At 36.0% G+C, this 22860-nt stretch overlaps 1 protein-coding gene across 12 annotated transcripts in view; it reads right to left on the reverse strand.

Annotated features, from left to right (window-relative positions):
- Positions 1-22860, reverse strand: part of Mef2c (myocyte enhancer factor 2C) — a 161153-nt gene that overhangs the window by 40242 nt on the left and 98051 nt on the right. For 9 of the 12 annotated variants that reach the window (XM_047554918.1, XM_047554919.1, XM_047554912.1 and 6 more), the window contains one exon: positions 1130-1273. In XM_047554918.1, the coding sequence (XP_047410874.1) occupies positions 1130-1273 (144 nt within the window). Of the gene's footprint in view, positions 1-932; positions 1071-1129; positions 1274-22860 lie in introns of all 12 variants that reach the window. The other 3 variants (XM_047554922.1, XM_047554917.1, XM_047554923.1) reach the window with 2 other exon arrangements.

A 22860-nucleotide genomic window follows, 5' to 3' on the forward strand; every position in this document is an offset into this window, starting at 1 on the left:
CATTTAATGTACTTTTTTGAAAAATAATTATCTACTGAGAAGCTTGTGTACAGTTAGGTTCAGACGCTAATATTAGTTACTCAGAAAGCAAATGAGACTTAGGTATCATCCTTAGATGGCACAAAATTAACATTATTTGATTGATGACAATGTAATAAACAGTATATATTTTTCCTCCATACATGAGGGCAAACAAAATAATACATGCAGAGTTATTTCTCTTAAATATCTGGCAAGGCATATGATTGTTTGTTAGAAATTTTCTGAACTGGTTAAGGCAAAATTTAGCCAAATGTTAAAGCATGGAAAATGTTGGTGTAGGCAAAGCAGATAATGTTCTGATAAAGCTTTAAAATCACCCCAGCACACAAACGTTGGAATCTTACCATTAGGTTTCATGCAGTCTGTTCCCTGCAGCGAGCATTAGCTTTAACCCTTCAGTGCTGTTGAATTTCACGTGTAGGGGGAGGGGCAGAAGTTTTATTCAGAAACCAGCTTTTATTTAAGTGATGACTGTCATTTTATGTGAGAGAACTGCAGTTTCTCTCGTGTACCCGGTCTCAGCACACCATATACCCATGTATTTTAGAGCAAATCTTCAAACTTGTTCAGAAAATGATTCTACTGTTTTACTCGTGTTTCATGATTTGTGTGAACTTTTAAAAGGTTGTGTAAATTCAGGGTGTGTCACACTGATCTTTCTCTTCCTCCTGTGAATTGTTCTACCTCAGAATGAACTTCTCGATGGCAATTCTTCGCGATTATGTAATTTCAGCATCCCGCAGGGTTTGCTTTCTAAATGCACTGCCCATGGGATGAGATGGCTATTTATCTGACTTTCAGTGCTTCTTAAAGCAAGCCATCACTGAGAGGGTTAAGGTGTGTTACTGCAGCAGTTATCAGCAGATCAGCCATCTACCTTTGGTACTTACAGGAATTTTATGACTCTTGATCATATTATCAAATTCTTCATTAATTTTTTTGTATTTTTCTTCGGTGCGTGGGGTGAGTGCATAAGAGGAGTCAGGGTCGGGGCTTTCACAGCCTTTGTTTTCTTTCTTGTTCAATGCCTGCCAGGTTCAGAGAAATACCAAGAGTAAAAAAAATGAAGGGAGTTCCAAGTACTTACACACAATCTTTGCCTGCTGATCATTAGATCAATATCTTCGTTAATTTTCCTGTACTTGTCCTCAGACTCAGGGCTGTGACCTACTGAATCGTCCGCATCGGGATCTGGGCTGTCACAGCCATTAAGGCCCTTCTTTCTCAACGTCTGAAATACATAATTTTGGAAAGTTCAAACCTAGACAAAGGCTGTAAGAGACATTCAGGGGTGTTACAGAAGTTCAAGTTATCCTGTGTTTCAGGTTATCACACATGCTATATTATGTTAAGAATAGAATATCACAGGTAAAAACCATGATTCATTTCACTTCAGCATTCATCATGTTTTAAAAAAATATATTCCTTTCACAAACAAATTCAGTCAATGAACAAAGAGGGTATGAGGACCAAAGTATTGTGATTTGGAATTCATATGGGTTTCAAGAACTTTCTGGTGAAAAACAATTACAGCAGAATATAATTAAGGTGGCAAACTGCAGCACTCTTTCTTCCCACATAAAAATCAGAAGTCAGGATGTTGCAAAACTATTTTAGAATCTGTGATGACGACAACAGCAGAAATGTTGGAAACACCTCTGGTTTGACTCTAACATAATGGCTGGCACTAATGGTGTCCTGGCCCCCTCTCATATCCCTGAGATCAAAACAGCATATGAGAACATGGTTAATATGCTCACTGAGCAGTGACTGAGAATGTTCAGACAACATGCTCATTCGGAGAATTACTTTTGTTAGAAAGTACATGTGAAAATCTTCATTGAAATTTATAATACTGAGAAATTATCTTCCTAAACATAGGCTGCAAGAAAAATCAAAACAGCTGAACTTGTGGCTTCATTACCCTGAGCTGAGTAAGGGATCCAAAGAACACTGCAAATAGGCAACAGAGTCACTAACTAGCAAACTAGCAAAAGTACCTCCCAGTTTCAAGTGAGTAGGAATCACCCTGAGACTGTTTTCTGACACAAGAAAGGGAAAAGTCGATGACTTTTCTTAAACCTCCTTTCTTCCCACTGTAGGTCTGGTCTAGTCTTAGCTGTCACAGAAGAATAAATACTAATATAACATTGTAACAGTTCAAAAAAGTATGAGTCAGGAGGCTTGAGTTTTACTTTTTTTTTTTTTTTTAAAGCTGATGATTGTCAATTCAATTGCACACAGTCTGATTCACAGAAATGATGTTATATTTTTAGATATCATAAAACTTTTGATTAATCACATAGCTTGCCATATTCATTATTAATAGACTAGCAACATTTCTTAATTTTCCTGGCACTACCAAGATCAGTTATAAAGAGATGCATACCTATGCACCTCTTGCTAACGGAAAGTTCAGCAGATCTCATCTTTATTAAAGACAGAATTCACATACAAATAAAGGAAAAGTTGCAACATCAAGCTAAGGAATTGAAAGCTGAGATAACACTCCATTTTTAATTCATGCAATTGGGGAAAATAAATAAAACAACATGAGTTTAAAAGAGTGTGAGTCTGAAAATTTTAATACTTTGGCTCATCAATATGTAACAAATGTAATATTACTTAAAATTAATTTCTGAGGCATTGAAGATTTTAGCTTAAAATCAAACTATGAGCTACCATTGCAATAAATCTAGGATACACTACTATTCTGTAAATATTTATTAATGTTATAGTGGTATAATATAACAAATAAACATATGGTTACAGCTTATTATGTGGTAAAATGTTTGAATATTAAAATGAATATTTTGACACAAGATGATAAAATATACATTTACAATCTTGGGGAATTTATAATTGGTGGGGCCACCTGTCCCCCTATTGTGGATCTACAGCCATCATTTTTGGTGCAGAATAAGTACTCGCAGAGAGTTTTTATAATAGTACTCCAAAGGGCATCACAATACTTTAATAATTCCACCCTCTAACTTAACTTCCTAGGTTTTAAACTCTTTTTGTTAGCATTATCTCAACCAAGAGATCATTTCTCTGGGTCATAACAAGTTGTCATATCATGTATTTCTGTTTTGATATCTGCAAATGTTTGAGCTTTTGAAAAAAAATTGAGTGTCTTGCATCACATTCCACATTTTTCATAAGAAATCACTTGTGTGAAGAGAAATAGGTAAGAACAAGAAAATACCTGATTTTTTCAAAACATTAATATTTCTATAAGCCATGTTAAAATATCTTCATACAAACCTTTGCTTTAAAGCCTTATGTAATGTTAATTCATAGTCTTAGTAGACAGTAGATTTTTCAATGTGCACCCACATTTTTAACCCAATAAGTCTTATTGTAAAGATTCTAGTTGTTTTGCTATGCAGACTCCTGACAACAGAACGCAAGGGTTGGGAGAGGCCTATCAACTGTCATTACAATCCATCTGGCACATGAATGTGTGCTAAATATTCTTACAAAGATTTTGGGGGATAGATATTGTGTTTGGTTTATAAAAATTCAAATATCAACTACAATGTTGAACAATCTCCAAATGTTAACTCATTATCTCTCATAAGTCTTTCATGAAGAGTTTACAGAAATCTTACACCAGATCTCAAGCCAGTGTAGCTAAACATGATGGTCTAATTATCAGCTATTGCTTGTGACCATGTGGGGCCCACTCTTTCCTGTCCAAACTTTCCTAAGCTTTTGAAGTGAGAGATGCCGACTAGATTTCTCCAGTTCACATTCAATTATAGTAATAGACTGAATACTGAAATAAATGAAGTAGAAATTTTTAAAAAATTGGCTCTGGGAAAATTTGAAGTATGAGAATATGGCTAAAATACTGATACTTCTGACACATCAAATTTTGGTTGAGTGGGAATGTCGTTGTTCAATGAAACACTTAGTTCCCTTATTAAAAAAACAATTAGATCAACACCTCAATTTATACCTGAAGAATTATATTAACTGTTAAGCAAACAAAGCAGGTGGCATGGAGTCCAAAGGAAATGACAGTGAGGAGGGGGAGAAAAACAATGACTCACTCTCTACCAATAAATTATTTTTTTATCTGATTACATTATCTTGCAATGCATACCGCTAGTATTTAAGTAATGATTCAAGTTAAATTGTGTTACTTGAAACAGAGATTTTTGAGACATACAAACACAAAATGCAAGAGTAAATTAATACTGAGTTCCAAATTCCCATAATCACATCACCAGAGTATTTAAAAAATTGTTCAAAAATATTATCCTCAGCTGAGTGCTTGTATAACACATTTCTGCCAAGAACAAATGATTATGGTGGAATTATAAAGCTCTGAAAATGGAAGTGATGGCACAAACTTGAATACCATAGTGTGAATTTGGAGCTATAAGAGCAGTTTTATCTTTATTATATTAAAAATCTACAGCTGTTTAATGATGACAAAGGAATTACTGTTAGATTCAGCCAAGTCTCTCTATTCACAGTAATGAATAGTCAATATGAACTAAAGGGCTTACTAAATGGATAAATAAGCATTATTCCTCTAAGCCTTTTTCTGTAAAAATCAAAATCTCTGCTATTGGTCTTTGAAAGCTTCTCTTCTCTTTTACAAGTGTCACTGGTCAGGCAATGTACACATTTAATTGCTATTCTTACAGGTGCTAGAAGTCCTGGAGATACATAGAAAACATCTCTCAGCTGACTACATTTTGAAAATATTTGATTCTATATGTCACGAAAAAGCAAGAAATCTATTGAAATCACCAGGTTCCCTTGCTGTGCATCTAAAGAAACTCTTTCTCCAGAGAACTCCGTACACCTGGAGTGAGCTGGTACACTGAAGCTAGCCTGCCACCTGAGAGTGACACTTTTAGGGTACATCAATTGACTGCTGAGGCTTCTTGGGTATATTCACAAAGTAGTGATTGTCATACAGTGAGCTGAGAACAGCCGCTCTTAGAGAAGTAATTAGATTGACAGAAGGTGACACACTCCAAACAATAAATGGGAGAAGGAGTCTAGAAAGGTAATCCAAAAACCACGTAGAATCTCTCCTCCCAGACATGAGCACATATGGACCTGTGTTATTACATTTGTTCAATGGAAAAAAAAGTTGAAATATGTATAAACTGATGATGATAGGTGACAGGTGCTTCAAAAATTCTAATGAAATAGATGTAGGGGAACAGATTCTATTTCGTTACTGCAAGGAATATAAATGAAAAAGAATGCCACATGGAGCACTCATTTCTTGTCTCAGGCATTATGTTATAAACTAGAAAATCCCTTTTCTACACCATGGTGATTTCATTCTTAATTTATTTTTAAATTATTATTATTATTTCTCTTTAAAATTACACCTTGTTAGCAAAAAGAAACATCTAGATTATTGGCCTTTTTTCAGTTACAATGCTGCTACATATTATATCAATACTATTTAAGTAAAATTTGGCTTTTTGTCAGAGAATCATCACCACAGAAAAAGCTTCTGACTAGTCCATTTCTTTTCACGTCGACAGTCTCAGTCCTTAGGAATATATATTTTCATACTCTTTTATTTCCTATGCCTTCCCATTGTACAGCTAAAAGTTCAAGTCCTTGTATGAAAAACCACAAATTACTCTTATTAACCTTTGTTAAAATCCAAATAACCTCTCTTTCTTCATAGCTAGTTAGCCTGACTTCAGAGGTTTGATGTGTTAAGAGCAAGTGAAAGAACTATTACTATTAGTTGCATGAAAGCCATGTTCACACAAAAGCCAAGGGAAAAAGACACTGACTTAGAAAATGTAGTTTCCTTTCCTCTAATTCTAGACCCTTTTTGGGGGGGCATGATGGTCTTGTCTTTTATAGCTGTATGACGGTTAAGTGTCCATGGGCAACAAGCTCAACAGTCTTTAGAAAGTAGTAAATTCATGTAGGAATAGAAGTGAGGATGAACTGGATGCTAGACACGAACAAAGTTTCTGAGAACGGTTGTTAAGCCTGGTGGCTCACTGGTATGCCCATCACAATGCTGCTCCAGAGCCTCCAGCGTCGGGAGAGTGGCCACCTTAAGGGCTGTGCCCTGTGACTTACTTCTAACATGTATACAACAATTACCAAACACCAACTATTTGCCAGAAACTGTTTTGATCTGAAAGAAGGCAATATAAATTTAAAGTAAAAAGCTCTGAACTAAACTAAAATAGCGTAATTTTCTTTTTTTTTAATTTTTAAAAAAATTTTTCATGCTTTCCAGCATAGATCACTTAGGCTGGGGGAAGACAAGGTACCAAAAAATTTCTCCATATGTTTCAATAATCAACACTGTAAAAATTGTCTGACTCTATCTTTCTATACAATGGTTCTCCTTTGTTTTCATTCTAAAAATAAAAAGATATATTAAAATGCCACAAAGCTAGTACAATTAATCGCTAGGTAGATTTTATCAGATAAGCAAACCATAGATGATATAGAATATAAAAAAAAATAACTTGTACCAAAAGATATTCATTTGTGGTGAAAATTTTAAGAAAAAGTTGAAAGTATAAAACCTTACAACAATTTTTTCCCTCCTGATTATTAATGTTAATTCTAACTAGACACTTCTACTAGAGAGAGGGGGAGAACTGGAGATTTTTATTATTTTTGTTTTTATGCCTTACCTCAAAAGATAATCTTAACAATGGACTTGAATTTTTTTCACTGAATTATTTTTTTATCTTCCAATAAAGGATATAAAAGACACTAGTTAAAGATCTGAAAGATTTAATGTAATAAACATAAAGGTATATCCACCACCTGTCTCCTAATGGCCATAGAATATTTCATATAAACATTCACATTGTGAAAGTTCATATTAGGATTTCAGGGTGGATGAGATCACCAGGGATCACTGGCCCTTCCTCACAGCTCTCAGGAGGTGAGGAATAATGTCCACAGCAACTTGCCTTTCACCCTGAGGTGCTTTCTCGACCAGGGCTCTCCTTCTACCTCCTTCTCATCTCCTCTTTGTAGACTTCTCATCACCCAGGCTGAATTAATTTCTCTCCACATTGATGTACTCATTGCATTTTTCTATTATATCCCAAACCACACATCAAGGATCATGTATGTGTTTATTTTCTTTGCTACCTTGAGAGATCCTTAACAAAGCCATTTAATTTGTTCACTTTGGAGTTTCAGTATAGAGAGTCTGACATACTGTAGGTGCTCCATAATGCTAGCTAAATGAACAGAATGCACATTTCCACTGAAATATTAACATATGCAGAGGTTTCAGGCTGGTTGGAGGCAGGGAGGATAGTGGGCCCAGACTCCTTGAAACACATTTGCTAATTGCTAATATGTGTCAGGGGCTGTTTGTGGTCCTCTGGATGTAAAGATATGTTTTCTGAATATGTGATCCAGATTACTTGTTTACATGTTTTTCTTCCCACCATCCTGAGTTCCTGGAGTATAGGGACTTTACCAGTTATCAATCCTTAGGAGATTAATAAATGTTTGCAGCCTTAAGGACAGACTTAGTGGATGGCTAAAGAGAAGAGAAAAGGATGTTCAAATGTTAGGAGAACGTGTAGTCTCAGTGCAGTATTTTTAAGATTATAATTTGTTTTTGTCATCTTATATTACTTATAACATGTTAAAATTCAATATTTTACTCTTTTTAAGTGACTGTTACAAATTTATCATGCTTTGAAAAGTGCAGTTTTTAAGTCAGAAAGCAATATAGTAGAGCATAATTTGTGCTATGTATGAAACTGATTGTGACTCAAGTACTTTATATCATTGAATGCTTAGAAATTGGGATATTGGTTTAAACATGGTATCTCTGAAAAAGAGTACTGAAGAAATAATTGAAGAAAGTCATAAGTATATCATCTCTGTGACCAAAAGGGTAGCAGGAAAGAGGGCACAAAATTTAGCATGGAAGCAGAAAAGAAGGGAGTGGTGTTTTAGGTGAATGCAAAGGTTAGAAAAAGAAAAACAAAAGCTCTGTAGGAAAGACCACAGGGCAGCTTTTGTGAATGTGAGTCAGATACTATAAATTTGAAATAAGCATGTTTTAAAATTCTTGGGCAGAGTTCATCTTTTTTTTTTTTTCCCCCTTTTTCCTTTCTAATCCTTGGATGCTGGTCTACTGCTCTACTATTCTGCAAGGCTCTGACATTGGTTGTGTTCTGGGCCAACCTCAGCCTGGGGGAATTCATGGAAAATCAGGGTGATTCTAGGGCCAATCGGATGATTCAGGCTTCCTCAGGATAGGTCAGCATTTGGAATTTTTAAGGATTCTTCCACCACAGCTCTCCTGGAACCTGGACAAGGCATGCATCATGAGGCTGGATTAGGACAGGACTGAGCTGGGAAATCTGGCACACTTCAGCCATGAAACACTCACTCCCTGACATCCTGCATCCAGGGGACACCCAAAGTCAAATACTAAGCAGCAGGAAGCGCTTTCAGATATAACAACTGACAGGCATGATAATATATCCAGTTAATCCTAATAACCGTCAAAAAGTAAGTTAAGAAAACACGACCTGGAATGTGAAGAATCAAATTTTAGGTGGTTTTGAAGAATGGATGCTGTCGATTTCAAAATAAGGAAGGAAAATATAAGATAGAACTATAAATTTAAAAAAGGTTGAGAACAAGAGTAAAGTAACAAAGATCCGGAAATAGGTTTTATGAAAGTATACAAAGTATACCAATCTTTTTAGACTGTGGCATTTTACTGGCAAATGGGTAACAGGGACAGAAAAGCTGAATCTAGACACTGATGCTTTAAAAATAACTTGTTAGAGCATCTTTTACAAACCATTAACTTATTTTAACAATAACAAAAAAAGGTGTATGTTATCTTGGAAGATCAGATTAAGTTCAAATCATTTTCAGGATGGGGATAGAGCTCATGGTAGAGTTCTTGTCTAACATGCATGAGGCCCTAAGTTTGATCCTCATCATTGCAAGAAAACAAAAACTAAGGCATGATTTTTGTTTCCATTTGGATTCTTAACTAGTTACAAATGCCTTTTTTATTCATAAATTGAGTCAATACATGATTAGTCATTTGAAATGAAAGTAGCCTACATCTTACACCTTATTTATCATCAGCTCGGGGTTTTCAGATGTATCCTTATTTTTTACAGGATTTCCCAAATCTCTTCTACTACATAATTTCTTTTCCCATTGATTTTCTTGATTCTACCTATCCTCTTCCATTCCCTTTTCAGCAAAGGTTACAACTTGGCTACTCAAGCCAGAAGTTCAGAAATCACTGAATTTCATCATCTCTTGAGCTCAACTATCATTACTTTTGCTATTTTGTTTCCCATTCTTGGTCTGTTTGTTTTCTGACCCCACCTTCCAGTCAATCTTCCTTCATACTTTTGACAGGGTCTAATTACAATACAAATTTAATCCTATCAGTATTCTCCTTAAAACCATGGTGGCTCCCAAGAGCCACACCCATGAGCTTGCACAGCAAACCCTCCACCTGCCCTTTCCACCTCAATTCCTCTCTTCTCCAGCATGCAGTGTTCTGGCTAAGGGGGATTTTGTATTATTTTACAAGTCAGGTACCTACTTTAAAAACATTCTTTGGGTATGTTATTTGTTCCTATTTGGCATATCCTTGTTTACTTCTCCTCTCTGCTGCACAGACCTGAGTCATACCCGGATACCCATTCCCTAACGTCATTTCTTGCTCAGCAAGGTTTTTCCTCGCTGTCCTAAGCACTCAGGGATTCCCTTCTCTGTGCCCTTGCAGTCCTTCTTTTTTTGTTTTGTTTGTGTGCGTGCGTGCTTTTTATATGGAGTATATTATATTGTCATTTATCTTTTTACATGTCTTCTTCAGCATCAGATATCAAGTTCTGAAAGAAATGGAATCTCTGGTCCCTAACAAAACACTTGGTTAACATATGCAGGCTCAGTATAGGTTCTAGGTAACTGTTCATTGGATAAATGAATAACCTATCAAACTTGACAGTCATATTTTCTAACAGTGACAGACTAATTGAAATGAGTTGGGTGGTCTCCTTAGGTAGCAGTGCTATTTATTTATTTTAATAAGATTATTATGTCAACATGTAAAGGGTTCAAGTTCTGGTAGGTCAAAGCAATCTCTGTAAAGACTTCATGATTGCTGCACAGGATATCCCTGTGGGAGCCAAAGAAACAGCGAAGATAACATACACAGTATATGAGGCACAAAATTTGATTTATTTGCACTTAGATATTTTTCCTGCTCTTGGTCCTGGGCAGGATGGGCTGTGCCTTTCCAGCTCTGGAGTTTTTGTGGTTGCTGGTGCTTTGACTTAATGCCATGAGGACATGAACATTTTGAGAACCAAAGTTATGGCAAAAGACGTCTCTGTGCATCCTCTAAGTTTTGCTTAGTAACAAGGACATTGCCACTGATGGACTCTGTTGGTTGGGATCTCTAGTTTATCATAAGCTTATAAGAAAAGCAGAGTACACAGCAACCTTTCAACAGAGCAATGCAAAATAAAATGGGGGGCTGTCAACTGGCAATTTTTATGGTACCTGAGGAGAAGGACCAATACTGGATTGTGAAGATGGCATCCTCAACTTCTTCCTCCATAACCTGAGAATTGAATCTTTTTTAAAAATTAATTAATCATTCTTCCTAATAAACCAGTCTGCTCTCCAAAGAGTAGCTTTTAGCCTTCTTCATTAAAATTTTTGTTTTGGTTTTGCTTATTTCATGGTGATTTGTAGCCATAATGGGAGAAGGTCTTACGTTCCACCTCCCCAGATAGCTTCAGTGAAGATTCTCCTGGTCCCAATTCTGCGGGCTGTGCCTGAGACTGTTACATAACAATCTAGAGACTGGTATCAACAACTGTGTTAGCAGGGACAGCTCAATACTCACTTGCTATGATGTGTTAGAAAGAAACATGGTCTCAGGAGTGCCAAGCATTACTGAGATGGTGTGAGAACAATATGTAACTCACAGTCATTGTGGTTGCCAGGGGAGGGAAGTCTCCATGTGTCAGAACAAACCTCCACAAGAGGAGAGACTTCATCTTTTTTACCTCTATATCCACAGCAACTTTAATGTGCCCAGCACATGGGTCCCACTCAATAAATAAAATTAATAAAAGAATAATGAAACCCAAGGCTGCAGCACTAGAGGTTCTTATTTAAAGTGGAATTACAGTGGAATTCGAAAACAGAAGTTACCAGGTTTGTACCCAAAATAAATGTTGCATTTACCCCTAGCAACACCCACTGCAGAAACCCACCATCCACTATTCTCACTCGTGAATTTAAATTACAAAAGGAAAGAACTGTGTGGACCAGAGTTAATAGAATTAATATGTCCCTTTTATGCCTCCACAGAACTTTGTAATTACCATTTATTTCATATCACTGCTGTCTGTATTATTGTTTTTATCTCATTTTCTAGATGATAAGATTCTTGCAGACATGAAGTCTCTTGAGGGCTTTCTATCCTTGGCAACTAACACAGTATCCGGCAGTTGAATGTTGTGACAAATCAGTTAACTCCTCTGGACAGGTGTCCTATGGAGAATGCTACTAACGATGGCCTGGTGACAGACAATAAGGAGGCTCAGACAGACAAAAGCTAGTGGCTAGAAATCCAAGCTTCCCCACCTTGAATGCTAAACTTTCTCTCTTTTCTTCAGTGTAAGTAATATTAGGTCTGTCAAAGGCCAGCAGCCTTGGTCTCCAGCCTCACTCCTAGTTGTTTCTTTCAACATAAAATCTCTCCTGGGACTTGGTTAATGCAGCATTAATGTTTCCATTTATTGGTTGATGCAATGGCAAACTTCCTGCTTAGCAGACAGTGTCCAAGATACAATGAATGTCTGGCGGTTGGTCAGGGGCTGGACCAGTTAAACCAGTAGACAGGACGCAGCAGGGTTTCATCAGATTTGGTCTACACACAGAAAAACCCTGGTGAACAAGGCTAGAAAGGCTACCAGACATAAAAGATGGAGGCAGGTGGAAACCTCCTTGAAGGTTCAAAGGGTTGACTGGAAGGTAGAGGTTGTCAGGTTTATAGGATGTTGTCAACTGGTGAGGGAACAAACTCCTACCTATCCAAATTCACACAGGTATTAAGAAAGCCCCAGAGACTGAATCTCCAAAATGCACAGCAGTACAATGCCCCTGATTTCTTTTCTGCAAATAAGTTTATACTGCTTCCTACTTATTATCTGACCCAGCACACTATGAACTACAGTATTTATGGTACTTATACTTGCAGGAAAGACAGAGTCTAGTCCACTTATCCTTGATAGCTCTTGCCTCACTGCCAGGAACCTGGTACATGAAATGGTAACAAGTGTTGGGTATTGTTCAACTTCCTTGGGTAGGTGTCCAATGGACAAAATGTGGATAGTCCCCTTCAAAGAGCTAAATAAAAGGTTGCTTAAAAACAAATATTTTTCAAATCTGTTTCAGCCTTTTTCCTAAAATTTTTGCTGTATTTGCAAAACATATCAACATCATTCTGGTTGCTTTCTTTATTTAGACTCACCCTTCCTATAGTTCTATCATAGTTCTTCATATCACAATGTGACACAGTTTCTGCCTCAGTCTCCACACAGGACCCAGGGCCTGTGTTTTTTATCTGAGTCTCCCTAAGACGTGGGAGACTACTGGGCCCTTTGACTTTCATATATTAATGCAGACTTTGAGTTCATTAATCAAAGGGCCATTATTTGCTTTCTTAACAATGTAATTATTTCCAGCTGGTACCAGAAAAATAACCAGAGTATTTCTAGAACTGACATCAAAAGTGCCAGTAGCATTTCAGAGTTAGGACCCGCAGGTTAACTTTCCACTGGGACTTGCCCTCTAGTTTCCTGGCTTATTTGTTATCGAGAATTGTATCTCCTGGACTTACTCTGTAGTTCCTGTTATTTTGTAGTATTAATGTGAAGAGTCCTTTCTTATTAGTGTAAGCAATTATGAACTAAGTGTAATGATTAAATAGGACATAAGTTATCTACAAAGAGATTCTGAAAATACCTAAAACATTCCATCATGTAAAACCCAGGATCTTTCATCCTAGATTAAATACCTGTAAATAGAATATAATTCATAAGAAGTGTTTTGGAAAGCCTAGTATTATTACCATTGCACACTGATCAAGGTCTACATTGACCAATTTACCGTATTATTTTAAGGACAGGTTTAAATTTTTCTAATTTATATTTCCAAATTAACTAATAATTAAAACCAAACTTTTCTCAATTTAATTTCCTTATGCTATGAATATTACCCAATTATGAATCTATGGTCCCAGAATCTTAGATCAACTCATAATTCACAAAATCACATTTCCCATGATGTCACATATTACACAGACAGTAATATTCTTAGGTTCTGCATTCGGTCACCTCCAATTTAACATGATGTTACAGAGGCTAGAGAGAATATTGGGAGATGAAAAGTAGTAAGGTATATAGAGAAAGTGTTTAGGGAAAGGAATGAGAAGAATGAGAGAGATTATAAACAGAAGATAGATTAGATGATAGATATTGGGAAAGGGAATCAGAATTAATGATGGAGAGAGAATTTGAGGGAGTTATAAAAGAGAGGAAAAAGTAAGTGAGCCCCTCAAGTGACCCTTGGTATATAATCTGGCCACTCATCATGTCTGGGTTCAGCATTTTACAATCTAACATAAAGATTTATCACAGGCCAACAGCACTTCTGTTCAGCCTGATATCCATCCCTGGCAGCAGCTCTGTACCTGTTGTCTAACTCAGTGTGGTCAAGTGGAGTCTGCCAGTCCTACAGACTGCTCTGTCTTCTGGCCCTAGCAAGCTTCTCCAAAGAATTTCTATGAATTCGGGACCCTGGCCCCTGCAGTCTTCAGCTGAGGGATGTTTTAGCTATGATAGCTTCAGTAATTTCAGCATTGTCAGTGGAAATGTACAGCAACCTGATTTTTAAGTTTGGTATTTCAAGTTTCATAACTTATGAAATCTCAGTGATTTTTATTAGTTCAGAGGTACACTTAAGAGTTTTCATTTGCCCAATCACTTCTTCCATGTTCTTTATTAGGTAATTATAAAAACAACATTTCCTCTTCTATGGCATGAAAAGGAAATTAAACCAGTCTTCCCTCACTGTCAAAATATTAATTTTCTTAATATTTTAATTGAATCTGTTCCTCAGCAATAACACCTACCATTTATTGAGCATTCGTCTATGCCAGGGACCAAGTCTGCAGCTTTGCATGGATTTTATTTTTTCAGTCCTCATAACCATTCTTCCACTATGAATGCCATTCTACAGATGAAGAAAAAGAGGCATGATGTGGTTCAGGAACTTGGGCAAGTCCACAGGGTCAGTGAGGGTTAGAATCAAGTTTTTGAACCTATGTGTAATCTCCAGGCTTTACTCTCTTGGTTATTTACTGGACTATTTTCCCTTTGCAAGTCTGTCCAATCATAAAGACTGCCCAATGGTTGGGGATACACGTTTATCATGTGCAATGCTGTGAGTTCAATTCCCAGCCCAAACTACATCTATGTATCCTTTGAACAAAACATTCAGCAAATCTTAATTTTTTCAGTATCTACATGCCTACATAACCTTTCTGGGTAAAACAAAGTGCAGGTTTATTGCAATTATCAAAATAATGCTAGTAAGAACCCTAAAATCTGTTACTAAGAAAACCATTTGCTTGATTTAGTTTTTGGGCACCTTATTTTTCAGATTTAAGCCAACTACTCAGCTCTTCAGCTGAATCTGTCTGAGTAGATGAAGCACTATGAGAATGAACTTTTTTCCTGAGGTTGAGGGGATAGTTGGAGGAAAAGAAAAAAAATTATATATTTATGGAGAAACTATTATCTCTTTTTGGGCAAAGCTATGGATGGGTTCATGAAAAAATCTTGTGCACACTATAAAATTTCTTTTTCTAATCATGGGTACATAAACTCTTTCTTTTCCTTTCTTTGCAAAAAGATGCAGAAAACACTGTTTTGCTTTATAGGCCAGATCACAGGATAAGTAAAAGAAATGACTGTAATACTTCCCAATTTTCTTCAACAGTTATGAGGAAGACAGCAAGATGCAATCTTGGGTGAAAATTTCCCAAAGTCCCAAGGAGAAGGGGAAAATTACAGGAGAGCTTCAAGAACCACAAAGACTTGGGTTTTGCATCTTGTCAGAAAATCCGAACTGTTGGTAGAAGCCTGGAGAACAGCTGGCGGGACCTGACTCAGCAGAGAAAATGCCACCCACAGGCAATGACTGTCTGTGCTGCGAGCCCTGTTTTCTCTGGAGGCTTCCCACAGCTAGGCCAATACCCCAGTCTCCCAGATGGGAAACTGGAGTTTTTGAAAATTGAAATTAAACAAAATTGTATAACATTTAAAAGTTCACAGTGATGATCTCGGCTTTTTACCTGGACTTAAAGTCAATTTTCTGTTGAATAAATAATACTAACCACAAATTAACCACTTAATAGTTTCAAAATACCTCAAACAGCCATCACCATCATTCTGAACAGAATCACTTCTTTTTTAAGATCACTGGTAAAAGATGAGGGGAAACATAACCATTAAAAGAGGAAGCAAAACAGGGTGCAAAGTCTGTTTCCATGAGGTAATGCATGCTATTGACTAATCATCAAAAGAATCCAGGCTATACCGTGATGAAGTATGAAGTTAAGGCAGGTGGCTGGGAGAAGTTAGAAACTCTTTTTCCATCCTTAATGCATTACTTTCTTGTTGAAGCCAAAGGGACAGATAGAGATCAATGGAAATTTGTTGATCTGACGCAGGAACTTGTAAGCTTAGTGAAATGGAAGTTACATATATGAGTTCATCTGCTGGAACTGCCTGCATCTGTGAATGTATGAGAGCGAGAGAGAGAAAGAGAGGCATGGGGGGGAGGAAGGAGAAAGAGAGAGCAGGAGAGAGAGAGAATGTGTATAGCATGAAGCTAGGAATTTTGAAAGAAGTTTCAGAATTATTTCTGGGTAGATGTATTTCTGTATAGCTATTATTATCTTTCTTTCCTCCTGAAAGAAATAGTTCAATTTAGTAATTAGGATCCCAGGAAAGTGAGACTGTTTTATGGGAGGATGTTTGCACATTGAATGGTGGTTTCTAATGAAAAACAAATTTCTTCCCCTAAACATAATATAACAATTTGCTGTCATCTAATTTACTACAGTTTTTGCTAATATAAATAAAATCTTCCACATTTGTTGGAATTCAATTGTGGCAAGTACTGAAGTCTCCTTATTTTTTTCTAAGGCTGATTAGCAAGTGCCTTGATCTCCGCAGCCAGACATCAAGGTGCCAAGTTCAGAGTTAAGAATTTGCTGCAATCCTATCAGTAAAAGTAGAGCTCTTTCCCCATCACGGTTCATCTTTGCTAAGTCTTCACAGTGAGAAATAGGTGTGGTTCGAAACGTCAGTGGTTTAGAAATGATCTCCTTTCCCCAGTAGCTATATACACTGTGGGTATGTGACTGGAATATTTAAAACACCTGTTCACTTGGAATTGAGCCAAATGTGTAATACATTAGCATGTGCTTGGCTCACTTCCAAGACTATGTATCGTTACTGCCATCAAAATACTGAGGGAGCCAGGGCAAAGATACTTACAGTTTCATACTAGAAACAATGCAAGATATGTATATATTTTTATTGCTAACAATACCATCATGCTAAATACTGTTGATTGGCTAGTATTTTTAATGAAATCAATTACATATTTTCTGTCAGAAAAGGAGCTGGAAGCATAGGGATATGCTTGTCCTAGTTTTGCCAATTACTCTGTCTTAAAAATCTCAACTTCATAATTTTCTTACTGTCTCCCTCTCCTTCCTCCTCCTCTCCTTCCTCCTCCTGTCTTGCTCTTTCTCTCTCTCTCTCTCTCTCTCTCTCTCTCTCTCTTTCTCTCATTGGTAACTGTGACCTTCCTTAGAGACACAGCAGTTCACGGGGGACAATAAGGAGTAAATGATATCCTAAATCTGTCTACCAGGTGAACTTGGGGGAGCCCCGCTGTTTGACAGGGTTCTACCTATTTTTTTCAACTCTATTTTGACATTACTTCATAGAATTACTTTGTCACTCACAGTTTTTTCTTTCACCTACCTTTTCCCAGTTTTGAAATTTGTATAGTGAGGATTTTACATCTGAAGAAATTCATAAGAAATAGTTACACATGTGTTATATACAATGGTTTACTTAATGACTTTTAAAAATGTAAACACAAAATACACTCAAGATTTTGGTGCCCAAAAGGTATGTGTTTGTATGTGTAAATCACAGTAAAAACTTAATTCTTAAAAAAAAAAAAAGACCAAATGAGAGACTTACTGTCTCTATTTAACCACTTCGGTGAAGGTTTAGAAACTTGCCCAAGATCAGGGTTTATGAAAGTGGCAGAATCCAGGTCTGTTTGACTCCCAGACTTGCTTCTGTTCCTCTCCCATACCACTGTTTTACATGATAAAGCTGGGCTTTTACACTGCAGACTTTCTGTTATACACAGAAAGCATAAAGGGTTTTATACTTTGCAGTATAAATCACATCCATAATCCTGACCTGTTCAAGTGGTCTTTAAGAATGCACATATTATATTGAGAACTTCAAAATGTATTGGTTTTGATTTCTTCTTTAACTTGATCTAGAGAAGCTTGTAGAGTTTAAAATACATTGCCTGTGGTCTTTAAAACTGGTGATAAATAGTCCTCAGAGAAATGATGTGTACATTATCAGTGTAAACTGAAGTTAAAAGTCTATTTTAAAAATAATTTGTTTTATATTATAACCATTGGTATTTGCAGGATGACAAATACCCTAAAATATACAAGTTGCAGTGACAGGTTTTAGGTTTTCTAGCACACACACTACTTGAAATTATAATATTTTGGCACTTCCACTTTTGAGCTGTATTGCTTCCAGAGATAGTTATATCTTCGAGTAGAACTTTCCTCAAGAGTTGGCTGTCATTGTGCAATTCTGCTTGAGACATGTTATCTTTCTCATATCTATTTAATTGCATTTAATTCCACACCAAACACTTCAAGATCCTGATTTACCTGCCTCCTTGTTCCCATTTGCTTCACCATCCTTCTTCTACCTCTTCCTGTATGTGAACGTTCTATTCCTATCAAACAAATATTTTTCGTGACCTTATTACCTTTCTTCTTGTGACTTTGCACAACTGGTCTTTTGAATGGTGTGCCACAACTTTACGTCAATTCTGAATTTGACTTTTTTTGAGCCTAAAAATGAAAGTCATGGCTGCCTTTTGTGATTTTTAAAATATTTTGCTTCCTGGAAATTATTATTACTTGATTCCACATATCATCATTATCATAATCTTTTCTTGTTGCCATCACCATAAACCTTACTATGTGCAGACTCTGTTCCAAGCATTTTACAAATATTCATTTAATTCTTATAGTGACTATGTACTAGGTACTATTATTAACCATCGTTTTCAAATGAGGAAATTAAGACACAGATGCCCAGGATGTACAACTAGTTAAGCAGTGGAAATAGAATAAGAACTCTGGCAATTTATCTCCAGAACCAATGCTCCCTGACACCATGCCATGCTGCCTCCACCAAATATCTCACAGTTATACTGCGACTCCCATGTGTAGTATTTACCTTAGCTACATTAAGTTTTGTCAGGTCACAGACTATGTCTTCCAAACTTCTCTCTCTGTGCATTCTAGGAAACTAATCATTATTATTTGAATAAAAAAAGCTACAGGTAAAAGTAAAAATAAATTTTAAAAATCTACATATTGAAAAACCACTTTTAGATCTGCAGGTAAAAATACAGTTAAAATTTTGTATGCATCAATAATTCACAAAATAAATCTAGTTCATTGATCCTCATAATGAAATAATTATATTAATTTCTTTTCTATTCTATTTGATGGTTTTAACTGTCATTTTAACATTTGAGCAAAGAATCAGTATACTTTCTCTTGTTTAAGCCAATCCACTTGCCTTATTTTGGCTGTACTGTAGACAAATAATACTGTGGACATTCCAAATACCCAAAGATTAGGAGAAGGTCAAATCAATACCAGCTACATAATACATAAAGGATGAATACAAATTTTATAGCAAAGAAATTAATAATTAATTTATATCTGTTTACTGTAACAAAAATTTGTCAACAGCTTTTTCTGAGGTTGAACAATGCTTGAGCCCAAATCAATTAATTATATCTGAAAATAACAGTTTAAGGTAAAAAAAAAAAAAACTACTAAAATAAAAATATTTACGTTCACGAATGTTATACATTCTGGTATAATTCATGAACTACTCTTTCCATATTATAGTTTAGCAAGGTTACTATAGTTCCTATCACTATTACAGTTTAAGTAATATTAAATCTTTTATTTCAACAATTAAAAGTGCCAGTATTTTCCCCATGACAAAGGTTTCGCTAAAGAGTCAGAACTGAATAACATCAAAGATAATAATTTCCAAAACTGAATTTATCCTGCATAGCACAAATGACTCAACAATGCAAATTTTGTTTAAAAAGTGTGCATATGAAAGGCTTTGTCCCTGGAATAGAGCTCTAAGTGGCTCACTATCTAGGTTGAAAATGGTTATGCAGGATTGTATGTCCTATTTTTCCATGCCTGCAGTAAAGATACAATATGGGAATTCAGCTTGGTAATTACTAATACACCACACAGACACAATTACACCCTGTATGCTGCATAAAGGAATCACTTGTGGTCTGCATCCATTACAAAGAGCAGTAGGGGGCCAACATGCAAGACGACAAAATGCTTTACAAGACGGAAGGAGCCCAGAAGAGTCGATGTACACAGATACAAGGACCTTGATTCTTCTAGCAATGATTTAAGCCTCTTTTCATCAATTATCGTCCTTTGTCTCAAGAGTCTTATCACCAGCAGCATTACAGGAACTGAACATAACAATGCTCAGACCCGTATAACCCCATGAACTGTACTGACTTTTCCACACCCTGTTGCTATGTTTGACCTGGTTATTCAGATTACTTAAGCAAAACAAAATGGGGAGGGGGGGTGTTACCATTGCAAAACCAGTCTATTTTTTAAATTTTTTTATGGGTTACTCAGAATTCCATTTCTTGAAACTGAAAGCCATTCTACTCTTGGAATGTTAAATTTTCAAAGTAATTTCTACTTCATTAAATAAATTAAAAGTAAAAGTCTACTTGGGTGAAAATTATAATGGTAAGAAAGAGAATAATATTGGTATATCAAGGGGATGTACTGTCAGCAACAGCATTTCATGTCAAAAGAAACTAAGCTAAAGTGAGTCAGCTGTTCTCCAGCTACAGTGAATCACAGGAATAATTTTCTTTCTGTGAAACTCTTTAAAGTTTTGAGTTTGGGAGCAGTAAAAGAGTTTTTATTCCAACAGATTCTTCTTAATTATTACATCATGTACATTAATTTATAGCACTTTCAGATGTTATTTTAAAATGCATCTCACAATTATGAATTTTTAGGACCTTGCAAAAGTTAGCTGCGGCAATTTGTCACATTCTGTGAAACAAAGCCTTGTCTTTCAGAAAATGTTTACAACCTATGAGAAAAAAAAATATCCTGGGGCTAAAATGTTTATTGGCACCTAGAAGTCTGAAGAGAGAGTCAGGCCTGTGGTTTTTGGAGGGCACTTTATCATCACCCACATTCTCAAAGGTTTCTCTGAATGAATAGAACTGGATTACTCAGCCTTCTATTCCACGCCTATTCCTCTCCATTTTCCTTGGCACGACTGAGAGCCAGGCTATTTTTAGTTAAGCAGTTTTCTATTTTTAGACAACTGCCAGTTAGAAGACATTTGTTAGGGAAAAAAATTAACACACACACACACACACACACACACACACACACACATACACACAAAGGGAGGAGGGAAAGAAGCTTCCCTCCACATATTGTAAAGCAGCCTTCAACCTGTAACTCCAGGCATTTCAGCTGCTTTCAATCTTGGAAAAATAAAGAAAAATTCAGAGTTCAGGGTTTTAAAAATAAACCTACCCTCTGGCAAACAGACCAAAATACAACAAGCTGTTACTATGTGAAATAGTGACTATGAAAACAAAGAACATTCTCCAATGATTAAACTGGGAGAAAAGTTGAGGAATGATTAGGTTATAAGAATGTTACACAGGCATGTAACAATTTTCCAGCCTCTCAGCCAAATGTATCATGTTTTAGAATTTGGGGGTGGGGGGGAGACTCATCTGGGAAGTTAACCAAGGATGTGGGATGCAACTCTAAGTAAGGTTGAACCTTTTATCAAACTTAAAGGCAGTTATATTCGCTACATTTTTCTAACATCTGTATTCTGTGGAGTTTCTCAAGAAATCATAACCATCTGATTAGAGTAGGTATGTACTTAAAAGTCCAATGCCAACAGGAAAACAAAATAAAGGTTGCTATATATACATATAAGTAAGTGTGCATATAGGTATATACATGCATTTAATGTCAATATATTCTTACACTTACATTTATCTGCTTTTAATGCCTATGCACTTAATAATGTCTATTGCAACACTTATTAGTCTTTTACTTTAAGTAGGAATAAATGGCTTGCAGACTGCTTAGCATATTAGCTTATTCTACTTATCATTCAAGGTCATGCTTTCGTCTAAAATCCACTATGAGATGTTCTCAGGCGATCACAGTTGTAATTACTTTCTTCTGCCACTGTCAGCCTATTGCACTTCACATCTCACTATGGTGCAGATAATTGACTGTGAGTCACAGTTGCATCATTGGTAACTAGCACAATGCTCAACATGGTCTTCATACTTATCAATATATCTGCTGAATGAAAGAACAAATTCTGTGTGTGTTTTGTCCACCTGGACCATTGGCCCTGGAAGACAGTAAATATGTCAGAATCATTGTATTTCTCAGGGTATAATGTTTTTCATAAATACTTCATAAATGCTTGTGGAAAAGAAAAAAAATCAATTCATTGACTTTTCTTAGATCTTATTAGTTTATATAAAATGTTATAGTTTTTTACATAAAATTCTATTTACTTAATGATAGACTTCTTAGTATAAAATGTTATATAATCCTGAATTAAGTTGTTGCTGGTTCTCTTCTCTCTTTGGTTAATACTTTTTTCCCCTGAACTTTTATCTTGACTTTGAAAATAAAACCAACTTTTATAACTTAACAGTTTACAATGGGCCCTGATATCTTTTATAACCTGTACTCTTCATGACAGCCCTTAGAGGGAACTCAGGATAGACGATACTAACTCTGAGAAGAGACCAGAAGTCCAACAAATAAGGTTATATAATTTGTGTGATGTTGCTATAAAATTTTTATCTTTCCTCCAAATTTGTGGAGCTTTTAAAGTTCTACTTTCTAAAAGTAAAATTTGAAAGATGGACCCTCATAATAATGTTTTAAGTAACACTAGAAAAATCACTATATAGATTTCTATTTCCCCACATGAAACTAATTCAGAACAACCACAGCTAAAGAGAAAAAAATCATGAAACCTGGATGAAGATAAAATTCCACACATACCTATGTTGGAAAAATGAGAAGAAATGGTATACAAGCATGCTTTTATTTTTTCCCCTGCTGGAAAATTTCAGAAAAAAACAGGTTTATTTTTACTTTCTTACTACTCATCTTCCCTGTCCTTCCTCCATTTTCTCTTCTTCCTCAGAGTGATTTTAGGCTCAGGGTTCTCTCTATTCTTTCATCTTGCTCCACAAAAATCACATTTATTTTAACAAATATTCTGTTCCTTGAATAAACACTGACTGAGTGGCTCAGTTTTCCTAACTGGGTTTCTC

The sequence above is a fragment of the Sciurus carolinensis genome, chromosome 6 (assembly GCF_902686445.1).
Source record: "Sciurus carolinensis chromosome 6, mSciCar1.2, whole genome shotgun sequence".
NCBI classification, from domain to species: Eukaryota; Metazoa; Chordata; class Mammalia; order Rodentia; family Sciuridae; genus Sciurus; species Sciurus carolinensis.